Below are 13,992 nucleotides of genomic sequence, written 5' to 3' on the forward strand. Positions count from 1 at the left end.
TGTGTCTCTTTGGTAGTACTTGTTATGTTCTCTTTTGCATTAGACCTTCTTGTGTTTAGGTTTTCTCTCTCCTCCTACACTGTTGCTCCTTAGCATTAGCAGCCACATATTCTTCATCTTTGTGTGTCTTGGCACAAAACACACTGAGCAAGTGGTCATGTAGAGGATTTATGTTAGCATTCTCAGTGCCTTGACCATAGCAGGCACATAATAAGTGTTTATTCAATGTACTTATTAAACAAAGTTGAAAAATTCTTACTTGGAAAGCTACAACTAACACTCAAAGGAAAATATAACATCCTCTCTCTTTAGAATGAAGCTGTGTATGACCTCTTATAAGACTATACTGAGATGGTTGTATTAATTAGCCAATGATACTAATGCTGTATGTAGAATTCAACATAGATTTGAAAGTTAGCATAGCATACTGGCTAGAGCTGATCAAACCTATCTTCCAGTTCTACCTTTGGCATACATTGGCTCTGTGACCCTGGGCAGGTCATTCAACCTGTCATTTTCCTAGACAATTAAGACAGTAAGTTGCAGAGAAAGTAGAAGAAATTTCTTCTATGGAGGCACAAATTTGATTTGAAAAAAAAAATCCAGCATTATAATTTTCTCTAAATATAAATTTGTAAAATTCAAATATATTAAAAAAAAGGTGACAGAATTATTTATCTATAGTAAATATAAGAAGATTCTTCGAGTAGCTCCTTTCAATAATCAGGTCTTCTAATATATTTAATATAAAATTGGATTTGGAGATAACTTTTCAAGAATTCCTCTAAAAACCAAAAAGTTATTTAACTAGGGACTCATGAACTTACTTTTATAATATTTCAATAACTATTTTTCAGTATGCTAATCCTTTGTAATCCTGCATGTATTTTTTTATTTTAGGCATTTTAAAACAAATGGCACATCTTCCTCTAATTAGGAAGATTTGAATTCAAATCTTAGTTCTGACACTTCCTGGATTTGTGACACTTAATCTTTCTCAGCTTCAGTTCCCTCATATGTTAAGTAAAATTGAATAAGATAAATAAAGATAAAAATAATAGCAACCCTCACATAGATTTTTTTAAAATGAGGATCAAATGAGATAAGATATGTAATATGCTCTATAAATTTTAAAAGCATCATATAAATGGAAATACTTATTATTATCCTTCTCCATTGATTCCTTGGTTGCATATTTATCTTCTCAGCAGATAAGCTTTACTTCTATGTTGCTAAGATCAGAGCCCCCAGCTCCATAGTTTTGGGTTGGGTTGACTTTTCCACTTGAATTAAGTCCAAAACTGAGTTTGTCACCTTCTGTCCCCCAAGTCCTTGTTTTATCTTTTTCTTTTCTATTGACAGCACTACTATCCTCCAAATTCCTCAAGGCTCAAAACTGCTGAATATTTTCCCTTTGTTTTGTATATCCAGTGTTGAGATGCTTTGACATGCAGGTGATTGGATTTAAGTGAGGAAGGGTTGGGTCACCTGCCTCATTTTTCCTTCCAGAGCCCTGAGGTCCAGTGGCCAGATCAGGACTACTAGAGAGGACCCTGGATTCAATGGGAGACCTTGGCCTTTTTAATCTGAGGTCTTCCACATGTCTCAGTTTGACTGAGGCATCACCCATTCCGTGATTAAGATTGTCTTTTCGATTCTACTTAGAAATGATCCTTGAATTTACTCATCTCTTATGATCATACTTCTTCCACCAAAGTCCATTTCACTTCACACCCTATTCATGGCAATTACTTAATTGCCTAATACCAGCTTTTCTCCCCTCAAATCCATCTTGCCCACTTCCATCAGATTTATATTCCTTGAACACTGTTCTCATCTCATCACCCACCAAAGAACCTACTGTTATTTCCTACCATCTGAATGATTTAGTTCAGTCTAGCATTTTGGACCCTTCATGTACCTACAACACTTCTCCAATTTTCCTATATAATTCCTCCACTTAGATCATCTGACTACTTTCCCCTTGTCCCTCACACATTCATTTACATCTTCTTCCACAGACCTGCCCCTTCTCTTACCTGAAGTGCCTCCCTCCTCCCTAAGTCCAAATCCTACTTATCTCAAACCCCGTTAAGCTTTCTGTATTTAATTCCCCAGGGACATTTCATTTCTCTGAATTTCAGCAGCACTTATACAATAACACCTAATCTAGCACGGGTGTGTGCTAATGTGTTTGCTCTTCTTTTTTTGTGTGTGAATACCTTGTTTTAGCACATAGATGGTAACTCCCCCATCAACAAAGAGCTCTTTATTTCTTCATTACTTCATGATAGAAGAAGTGAATGGATAGTAGATGACTTGATTTGATTATGACAAGGGACAAAGCATACCTATGAAAGAGGCCTAACTGTTTTATTTAGATTTTCTTTAGAAATTCCATTTTGTGAAGCAACTACTATGGCCTTTGAGAGATTAACATTCATATCTCAGTGTGATTACATCTGCTGATCACAAATAAGGCCTTCCCATATAACTTCTTTTAAAAGTGTAATTCCATATTACAATAATATTGCTTACAATAACAACTACCTTTTATACTGAGAATTCTCAAATTTTACTTAAAGATGCTCACCAATGTTTCTAGAAGAATGGTAGCATTCTATACATAATAGCAACCCAAAATTAGTAATATTAAAATGAGAGGAAAAAATTCCATAAAAAAACTAGGTAACTAGGAAAAGGTGAAACAAAAAGTAAAAATAAAAACCAAAACAAGTCAGAAATAGAATTTGAAAATGAAGGATCAGATCTTGCTCAGCAGAGGACACATCTCTGGGTCAAAACTCAGAATGAAATGTAGCAGTGTTACTTAAAATTTGCCAAGTGAGATTTCACTGTCAATTGATATTTATCCCACCATTAGGAACTATAAACCTCCAACAATCATTTCCTCTGGAAAAACCTAAGAGAAACATATTCAAGAGAAGTGCACTGTGGATTTCTACATTTACTGGGTTTCTATTCTGGAGACAAGTCATTGGTACTCATTAGATTGGTAATTATTCAGACTATGAAAGTGCAATTTTTTTATCCTAAGAGATTTACATCTTGAAAATGGTGGATTTCATTCATTATATGGAACCAAAAGGATCAAGAGTGTTGGGCAAAATACTGAAATATCATGAGTATCCATCCCTTTGTCTTCTTCCTAAAATATCTGCATTTGGTCCAGTCTTGTCAAATAAGTGTTGATTCTCATTTTAAAAGACTATCATGAAGAGAGATTCCACAAGAGTCTTTGGAATTTATATATTTTACTTAATAGTTCCTGTTGCTAGGTATCCTTCATTGTGTTTAACTAGTATTTGGATATCTGAATATAGATGGAAAAAATTATATTTTCCTAGATCACATTTAATATTCTTTTAAGAGGAGTGAAGATGAAGTATATAGTCTTAAGATTTTGTTAACAGTCCTTTGGATCATTTTAGGAGCTCCAAGCAAGGAAGGGGAGTGGCCTGTACTGTTTCTGCTAATGTTATCTCATCCCCTCACTGAGTTGTTGATCTGAGTCAGAACAGTATTAAAGATACTAAAATGTTTCATCATATGTTTTGAATACAAGTTGGAGGCAGAAAGAAAAATCATGTTTTGTTCAAAAAAATTCAGCATGAGTGGAGAGATCTGTGTCATGTAAGATGTGTGTTGCAAATTATTGGAAATAATAATAAATGTGTATTGTTTCATTTTTTCATTGAATAGGAATTGTCTTCTAGATTTTTTTTTAATAATCATTTTCCCTTGACTTTTTTTTGTCCTTAATTTTGTTCTACAATGTTGTCAATTGCAAACGCATGTTGTTAGTTTCTATAACAATGACTTGTTCTTTTTCCTTAGAAGTTGTCAGTAGTGGGAGTTCTTGCACTTTTTGAAATGCTAGACTTGGACTGGCTTGGAAAATTGCCCAAAGACTGTCCTGAAACTGAAAGCTCAAAGAGTACAGTAGTATAGACTCATTCTAATTACATTTCATCTCTCTGGAAGCCTTCATTTTGGTCATTGTGGCATAGCTGTAATTGCTTTGCTTCAATTTTCAGAAGATTCATAGTCTATGATGTATTTTTTTATTTATATCATATCTGCTTTAAACTATTTGCTGTATACTATTTTAAGCTCATTTAATCATAGTATATTAGTCTTTTTCTAAGATTGGTAGTAGAAATGGTTGGTAGACGCTATAAATGGTAAAAATTCATTTGAAATGATTTTTTTCCATTTTAAAAGTACCTTTTTAGGTTCCTTTTAAATAACCAATTATAGCTTGGAAAGAGCCATGGAAACTGATCCAGTAGATCTGGTTCTAGTCCCGTTTCTGCCACTAGTTAGATGAGTCACCTTGAGAAGTCTGCTTAATCCCTATGGTCCTCAGTTTTCCCAAATGTGAACTTGATCTAGGTACCTCCCACCTCTTACCCAACTGTGATTCCAGATTTATTTTTTATTGCTTTTTCCAATATATTTTTTAAATCAAATGAGTCTCTAACAATTTTGTGTATTAATAGTTCATCAGCAGAGAAAATTTTACAGTTTTTGTTCTTTTTACACTTATAGCATTTCTTACTGAAATTCTAATTTTGATGTTTTGCAAATAAAAACAATAAACAAGAGAACAAATCTTGCAACTTTGTTTTTAAAAATATACCAATTTTACAAAAATATTCATGCATCTCCAATAGTCTTTTAAAAATTAGTTCTTTTACAATTTAAGTTAATCTCCTTTGAGAGATTTTCATCTAAAACTAACTCTAACCCTAACTCCAAATAGTTCTGAAGTTTTACTGCCAATCTTCATTTCTTTAGTATGGAGAGTTTTCCCCCTACTGCAGATCTACCCCAAACCCTGCCCAAAAGACATTATCAAACATCTGAAAAAAAAGATGTCCAGTTAACAGTCTTACCTCTCTTAGCCACTTTATGTTAAGAAAAATGCAAGCAAACAGTTAAAATGTGAATTCTGTAGTGAACCATAATGACCATTCCCTCCTCTCGTCTCCTTTTTCCTGGTTTTCTTTTCAGATGTTTCCCCAACTTACAGAAACTTAGTTTGGCTTATTGCAGAAACTTCACAGAGAAAGGTTTACTGTACCTGAATTTAGGCAAAGGATGCCACAAGATCACCAGTTTGGACCTTTCAGGTTGTACTCAGGTTTGTCTTTCACTTCTTTTTTTCACGCGGTGGGAAAGGGAATCCTTTTGAGAACTGTCTGCATCCAGTCCTCATGTTAAAATAACGCAGGGCAAGTACTGCAGCAGACTTTTCAGAGGTTTTAAATTACACAGCCACAGCTGCTTAGATTTTCCTCAGGAATAGTACTATAGGCTTTTGGCTTCTTTCCATTTAAGCATCACATTTGCAAACTTATTGGATGAAAAAAATGACTAATTTTGGGGAGAGTACAATTTGAATTCCAAAACTCGAATTTTGAAAACAGTTTCATGCAAACATGAATGCAAAAAAAAAATTAAAACCTTTGTGAGAGAACTTGCATGATTTCCTGAAAAGGCAAATAACTCACACATGTGCTTTCTGAGACCAAATAATATGGAAAGTTATAAATGCAATGCAAGAATATTCATCAGGAAGAAAGTAAATGTCACAAAAAAAATCCCTTGTAAATCTAGAGTTTTCACATCACATATATAGAAGTTGAGGCCCATGCTAGAACTTGGATTCTTTAAAAAAAAAAATAGAATTGTATTTCCTTAAGTGCAGAGATGGTTGTTGATTTCCTGGGTTTGGTTTTGGATTTTTTTTCTATTTTGTTTGGGTCTTGTAAACTGCCATACATTCAACATGTATTTAAAATGCTTATTGAATTGAAAAAGGAAAATTTTAAAGTGTGTATATGAAAAACAATGGAAAATATGAAAAGGAAATATCTAAATGGTTAGGGATTAGGTTAGGATATTTGCAAAAGACTGTCAAGGTAGATATCATTTTTCTAATTAGTCATTTTTCAGTCATGTTTGATTCTTTATCACCCCATTTGGGGTTTTCTTGGCAAAGATACTGGAATCGTTTGCCATTTCTTTCTCCAGCTTAAAACTGACACAAATGGGCAAATGACTTATCCAGAATCACATAGCTAGTAAGTGTCTGAAGCTGGATTTGAACTCAGGAAGATGAGTGTTCCTTACTCTAGGCCCAGTGCTCTAATTACTACACCATCCAACTGCCATTATTATCAATGAATAATGCCTCTTCTCCCTTTAGGGTGAATTTTGTCCTGTATCTTTGAGAAGTATTTCATCCTTTTCTTAGTTGACAGAATGTTCTCCAACTTGAATACCATTCCTCTAAATGGAGAATAAGAAAGCTGCCCTTCTCCATAGGTATATATACATGGCTTTAGTGCCAAGATTACTATTTGGGGGAAGATAAATAAATGGGAGAACTCTCCCAGACCAAGTTGTAATTTGTTTTCCCTGCCAATATCTATTTATTCCTAGGAACCTGATGCAAGTCATAGTAATTCCTGAAAAAGCCACTAATTGGAATTATATCATGTTAGAAATCTATTAATTTGTATATTAATTCCATCATATTAGAAGTGTATAAATTTATATTTAAAAATAAAGTTTGGAAGATGTTATGCCTCCAAGTTATAGAGAATTATTATGTGATATGAGATACAATGTTATAAAGGGCTGGAACTCTGGAGAAGTATACTTGAAACAAGGATACTTACAACAAGGTGTTAACTCAGTGGAATTGATGAGATGATGGTTCTCTAGTTCATGTATATACTTAGTACTTAAATATGGTGATGTAATAGTTCTCTAGTTCAAACATATTCAGTATGTTGTAATGATGTAATTGTAATAGGATATTTAAAGACTGAGAAGGACTGGAAATGAGACATTTCCATTTTTGACCATCTTTCTGGTGGCTCTCCTGCCTCCTGCACACCTCCACTAAGACCAAGGACTCAGGTTGGTCCCAAAATCCTCCAGAGAACTAGTCTGGATGATATATTTTGACACCCCAACTTGGGGGCTCTAGAAAGCACATTACATAATGTCATAACAAAAATATTTTAATAATAAAGTCTTGCATAATAAAAAAAAAATTCAAGTCCCACCCCATGGTTGTACATTTCAATTAATATTCAACCAGATTTCCATCATGACAAAAGAATTAGAGTAGTAGCTAGGGAGTTTGCTATAACTGAATTTGACATATATTTTATTAGTAGACCAAAAACTCCCACCATATTGCTACAATCTAACAAGTTGACAACCATAAAGGAAATGGCTGTGGATAAGTGAAAACTATGAATGAAGTGGTTTAAGGCATAAAACCATGTTTCTTTTGTATCTCCTAATCTAAGTGTGGGTGTATTTTTTTGCTGTTTAGTACAGGGCTAATGAGGTTAAGGTCATAGGTTCAATCAGCATGTGTAAAAGTGAGTTTTACTTTGGCAAAGGATTACATGTAACCAGGCCAGCCAGTTTCTGTTGGTCACATGGGGAACTGGCTTAGATAGTACATAGGGATCAGCACAAATTTTCTTGCTCTGGAATATGCTGAATAATGCAGGATCCTAGAATCCTAGTATCTTGAGGTTATCCATCCAAGATCTCCTGGTTTAGTGGACTTCCTTCTATGATATCCCTGATGAATGTCAAGACCTCTAGACTTGGGGAGCTCAAATTGCCTGAGACAGTTAATCTCACTTTAAGATAGACCAATTGTTAATCAAATTTTTCCTCATGAATCAGCCATTCCGCAGCTTCCACCCATTGCTTCTAATTCTACTCTAAGCAGAATAAAACTTGTGTCTCTTCTACACATAACAGACAGCTATCATAACCTCTTCAAATCTTCCTTCTTCCAGTAACCTCTGAACTTTTTTACTTCCTCACCATTCTGGTCACCTATTTTTGAATATGCTCTAGCTTGCAAATATTCTTTCTAAAACATTCTAAAAAACATTCCACAAAACTAAACACTGAACATAATATTGCATTGTAGTCAGATTAGGGTAGGGAATAGAGTGTAACCAACCTCATTGTGAATAGTAGAATGTGTTACCAAGCAACTAAATGAAACAGGTCAAATATAGAGCTCTTAACATATTCAGTAAACATTGTGAATATTTGAACAGTTTATATTTAACTAAAATAAATTATCTTGAACTGTTCATGGACAAGAATTATTTTTTTCATATCTTTCTTAAGAAATTGCTAAAATGTTTAATAGATACAGACAAGTATAAATAATGCATCCAGTCAAACATTCAAGCACAACTTACAGACGATTTAAATGGTAGGTTTCTAAATTTTAAATATATGTATATATGTATTCAAGCCAATTCACTGCTTGGATAATGGAAAATGAGGATGGGTCAATTGAAAATGAATAATAAATATGAATCCTATTCCATTTCATTACTGAAAAGCTGCCAATTTTATAAAATTTGTTGCCAATCTTCACTGCCATCACATGGACCAATTAGATCTGATTGCTACTTCATTTTTCTGGGTAATGTTGAGTCCTAACCTTTGGCTAGCATCAGAAATCAGCCCACAGAAGCAACTCAAGGAAATGACAAGACTATGTGCAGAATGTACGGGCACTGGAGAATGAAATGATCAAGACTTTTGGAAGGAGTAATAAGGAACTGGTAAATCAGCAAGATGGGCCAGTTTATGGAAAATGGGAGATTCTGGAACTTAATTATTTAAAAGACTTTTGAATGTCTATAGCATACCTCCTCCTGCAATGACATTTTATTATATTCTAAAATTATTAATTACTTTTTGCTTCCTAACATAGCTAATTGTCAAGTCTAGCAAGACTTCATTTGACAACATCTAATTTAGCACTAGCTCCATACTTGAAACTTACTTACACATATATAGGTGTATATATCCATCTCTCTCTCTATATATATGGAAAGTCTGGGCTAGCTCCCTCCAGCTAGCCAGAATCAGGATAAACAAAAGCCCTTGGTCTTTAGGGAGAGAAGTGGAGATGGACGAAACTGCCACAAGCTCACTACCAACCTCCCTTCTTCTGGTCCTGTGGAAAAGTGAGGTCTGGCTTGTTTCACATCACTCTCTAATCCTTGCCTACAATTTTCAACCCCAAACATTGAGCCAGCATTAACTATTGAGAAGAGCAACTCCAAACATATGCTAATAGAGTCATTGTCCAATAGATAATTAGCCTTAAGTGCTCAGTTGTCTGATTCCAGTGCACCTATTCAGAGTTTTAGCCCTTTACATCTCCCACTTTCTTTAGTTTTAGAACATAGGTGGTCACACCCCTCTGACTTCTTAGGAAGAAAGATGAAAAGCACCAAAAAGAAGTGGGGGTTGCTAGTGGGTTTCTGGGCTGAAGGGTCTTACTAGAAACAGGTCTGCACAAACCCATCAGCATGGGAGGTATTACACAAGCACATAGCAATAAAACACAGGCTGTTAGTGATGACTCTCCCCACAGTCAGTGCAGGCTTGATGTGGTGTTACAAACATGAATTGTACACACAGGTAATGGTATAACAAACAATATAAATCAACATGGTGTTGTAAAAGATTGCCAGAAGTCCTAGAAGGAGAGTATGTAAACAACAATCACACATACGCCTTCTTCAGCAGCCAAGAGATAGTCCAAAACCAATCTATTGTCCATTGCTTCACGTGTCAAGGAATCCAATGAGCCCCACAAGTTTTTGAAGTCCTGCAAAAGTCTTTTTTATGTGTTAGGGAATCCAATGATTCCTATAGATTTTGAAGTCTTGCAACAGTCTTATCATGTCTCAGAGAATCCAATGATTCCTGATACACACACACACACACACACACACACACACACACACACACACACAGCTATATACATATATAATTTACTTCAAGACAATTAACTGCTTATGAATTAACCAAGTTAATTCCTTTTTTTTCCTTCATAATAGCCCTTCATATGCTTGAAGATAGTTACTAGTCTTGAGAAGGGATTCTCAACTTTTTTATGACCTGAACACCTTTGATACTAATTGTGGTATCTTTTCAAATGATTAACATAAAATGCACAGGACTAGAAAGCAATGCATTTATATCAGAAATGCAGTTATCATTTTTCTTTCCTCAGAGCCCAGGCTAACAACCACTGCCCTTGAGCCTTCCTTTTCCAGCTTATCAGAATCTTTTCCAAAATGTGTGGTGCCCAGAAGAATACTCCAAATATGACCTGAGCAAGGCAGGGTACAATGGGATTATCCCTTTCCTTTTCCTGGAAGCTATTCCTCTTATTGCATCTTGAGATCACATTAGTTTTTTTGGCTGCCACATCACATTGTTGACTCACATTATCCTTGTAATACACCAAAACCTCTAGATCTTTTCCAGATGAATTGCTGTCTAGCCATAGCTCTCTTGTATTTATGAAGTCAATTTCCCAAAACTTTACATTTATCCCTATTACATTTTATTTTAATAGAGTCAGACCAAATTTCTACCTTCTGAAGATCTTTTTGGATTCTCACTGCCAGCCATTGTATCAGTTATCCCTCCTAGTTTTTTGTCATCTATCTAACATCTATCTATATTGGTAAATATTTGGAGTAGCAAAAGGCCAGGCACAGACCTCAAGGCCACTCCACTGAAGTTTTCCTTCTAGGATAACATGGAATCAATAAAAACTGTTTTTTGCATTTGGCTGTTTCTCATTTCAAATCTATCTAATAGTACTGTCATCTAGCTATACCTCATCATCTTTTCTATAAGAGTAGCATAAAATACTTAAATGCTTTGCTAAGAAAAAAATAAGTAGGTAAGATATATTTACAACAAAACTTCTTAAACTGTGGGTTATGACTCCACATAGGGTCATATAAGTGAATTTAGGGTTCATGAAATTATGTTTATTATCAGATGTTTGATTTGTATACATATTTTATATACCCAGGATTATGTAAAAACTTCTCTAGCAAAAAGGGGTCATGTGTGGGAAAAAATTAAGGAAGCCTTAATATACAACATTCTCTTAATGTTTAGTTTAGAAGTGTATCAAAAGAGGAAATGTTTAGAACATAACTTGTTTTTGATGGAGCCATTCTAGTCCTTATGCTAATTCTCTTCCCATTCTAGATATTCACTTTCTCTTTGATTATATGTTCTAGAATTTTTTCCAGGAATGAACATCATATTCATTATCTCATAGTTTTCTGATTTCATTCTGATACTCTTTTTAAAAATTGGGATACACATGCCCTTTTGTAATCCTGCAGTGTTCTTCCTGTTGTCATCCATAATTTTTAAAATATCACAAACAGTGTTTCAATAATTATATCTACCAGTTCTTTTAGCAGTTAGGGATATAACTTTATTTGAGCAAAATGATTTAAATTAAATTAATCTAAGTGGCATCCTAATTGGTAGGGAATCAGTTGTTTTGATTTCAAATCCACTGTGTTCCCCACTGTACCATGTTATTCTTCTCATCTTTACACTTTTTTTGGTTCATGTTGAAATCTATTGTGATGTTTTCTCTAACTGGTTCTTAGTTGGCCTACACATAAACAACTGATTCTAAAATTACTCCCAAGTCAATAACTAGCTTTGAAGGGAATGTGGTACATTGAAAAGAAAACTAATTTTGAAATCAAGAGGACTCAGGTTCAATCCTCATATGTCTCTGACATATAATTCCTGTGTGAACATGGGAAAATCATTTAGCTACCCTGTGCTCCAAAATGAGAGTTGGACTACATAATCTCTGAGGTCCTTTCTTATTTCATATTTTTGATTCCTTGTATATTAAGATAACATTTCATTTTGGGGGGTGATGCGCTCTGCTGCTCCATATTCCCAAAGCCTTCTAACTTTATTCCTGAGGAAAAAATATAAATAATGAAACTTTCAATTCATAAGTCTTTTAAATCTTTTATTCTTGAACTGGAATCACTTTTTTTCTAAAAATATCTTTTGGCCTTTTACCTCAGTGTCCAAATTTGCCTTGAAATTACCAAGCATCAAGATATAAACCAACTTAGTTTGGAGGAAAGTATCAAATGCTTCATAATCTTTCTCTGTCTCTTCATCCTTCACAACAAATATTAGCAAAAATCCACAACTATCTACTTGCTCTGTGCATAATTATAATTATTATGATAGGGCGATTGAGAGTCCTATGGAACTTTGATTCTTGTTGCCTTTGAGCAAAAGAAGAAACTAACTGCCATGGGTTTTGGAGCCAGAGAATGAGGGGTCATATCTGGCTCTGTCACTTCTTTTTTGGTCTACTTTGGTCAAGTCTCTTATCCTGAACTAAATAGACTTTGAGATCCCTTCCGGTTGTGAAAAAATAGAGAAAAGCAGTTCTACATATTTTGAAAGTATGCCACGTTCTCTTTGTGTTGAGAAAACATATAGCTCATATTTTCATAATGCTGAAGTTAGATGCTCTTATTAGGCCTCCCCCCCTTTTTTTTTTTTTAACAAATGAGGAAATCAAGACTCAGAGAGATTAAGTTATTCAGGTTCACACAACTAGGAAGCATCTCAGGCTGAGTTCTGACTGTAGGTCACAATCTATTTCATCACATATAACAGATGTAATAAATCAGGACCATTAGTTGTTTTGGTTTTTTTTAATAAGAAAAAAAATTTAAATTAAAAAATATCCTGGAATTTACCTATCCAAATTAATTCTGTCCTTTTAAATGTAGTAAATTTTTAGAAGCTTTGCACTTGATCCAACAATAACTTTTAGGTTGTTTCTTTTGGAATTTGTCTTTAAAGCCCAAGGCATATTCTTACAAATATCTTGAAAGCTATCTTCACTAATTGAAGGAACATTTTACTTTTGGACACAACTCAAAAGTTATCCAGAGCCGTGTCTAATGTAAAGGAAGGTGATGATTAAATTGAGTAATTTCATTGAAGGCATGATTTTATAAAGAAAGAAAATTGCCGTTTGCCTGGGCTTCTGGCATGGTTTGCAAACAGTTTCCGAAGGTAGCTCCTGAAATGTTTTGTGTAATTGCAGTATTGTAAGTATTGTTATTTAATCATTTCAATCACCTCATTTGGGGTTTTCTTGGAAAAGGTAGGTTTGTCATTTCTTTCCCTGCTTCATTTCACAGAGGAGGAAACTGAGGCAAACAAGGTTAAGGGATTTGTCCAGGATCACACAACTAATATATGTCAGAGGCTGCATTTGAACTCAAGTATTCCTGATTCCAGGTCCAGAGTTTTATCCACTTCATCATCTGGCTGCCCAAGAAATACAGAGCTTTCTCACATAACCTTGAAGGACAACAGTCATTTAACATATAAGCTCTGTGCATTAGAATGGCAGTGTTACTACTTCATAGATATACAGATATACATCACAGAAGAAATTAGATTTTGCTTCCATCCTTAAAAAGGAACAATGAGCAGCTATCTGTAGAGCAGAGCTTCTTTTACTGGGGCCCTTGGATACATTTAAGCATGTCTGTAAACATTGATGGGAAAAAATGCATCTTGATTTCCACTAACTTTTAACAGAAATTTAACATTTCCTGCAATTATGAATGGAGGCAGAAGAACTAGAACTCATAATTGAATAACAGATAGATAATTTTTATTATATTAAGTTTAAAAGTTTTCGTACAAACAAAACTAATGCAGACAAGATCAGAAGGGAAGCAATAAATTGGGAAATCATTTTTACATTTAAGGGTTCTGATAAAGGTCTCATTTCTAAAATATATAGAAAATTGACTCAAATTTATAAAAATCCAAGCCATCCTCCAATAGATAAATGGCAAAGAATATGAACAATTTTCAGATGAAGAAATTAAAGTTATTTCTAATCATATGAAAAGGTATTCCAAATCATTATTGATAAGAGAAATGCAAATTAAGATCACTCTGAGATACCACTACACACCTGTCAGATTGGCTAGGATGACAGGAAAAGATAATGACCAATGTTGGAGGGAATATGGGAAAACTGGGACATTGATACATTGTTGGTGGAAC

General features: G+C 34.4%; 2 protein-coding genes across 2 annotated transcripts in view; one reads left to right on the forward strand and one right to left on the reverse strand.

The window, feature by feature from the left end:
* LRRC17 (leucine rich repeat containing 17) overlaps positions 1 to 5,205 on the reverse strand; it is a 55,411-nt gene extending 50,206 nt beyond the window's left edge. The window contains exon 1 of the mRNA XM_051963700.1: positions 5,108 to 5,205. The gene's annotated coding sequence lies outside the window, so the exon portion shown is untranslated. The remainder of the gene's footprint in view (positions 1 to 5,107) is intronic.
* Positions 1 to 13,992, forward strand: part of FBXL13 (F-box and leucine rich repeat protein 13) — a 239,573-nt gene that overhangs the window by 116,660 nt on the left and 108,921 nt on the right. Inside the window, exon 9 of the mRNA XM_051962415.1 lies at positions 5,038 to 5,167. Coding sequence (XP_051818375.1) covers positions 5,038 to 5,167 — 130 coding nt within the window. The remainder of the gene's footprint in view (positions 1 to 5,037; positions 5,168 to 13,992) is intronic.

This window comes from Antechinus flavipes, chromosome 5 (assembly GCF_016432865.1).
Source record: "Antechinus flavipes isolate AdamAnt ecotype Samford, QLD, Australia chromosome 5, AdamAnt_v2, whole genome shotgun sequence".
Lineage (NCBI taxonomy): Eukaryota > Metazoa > Chordata > Mammalia > Dasyuromorphia > Dasyuridae > Antechinus > Antechinus flavipes.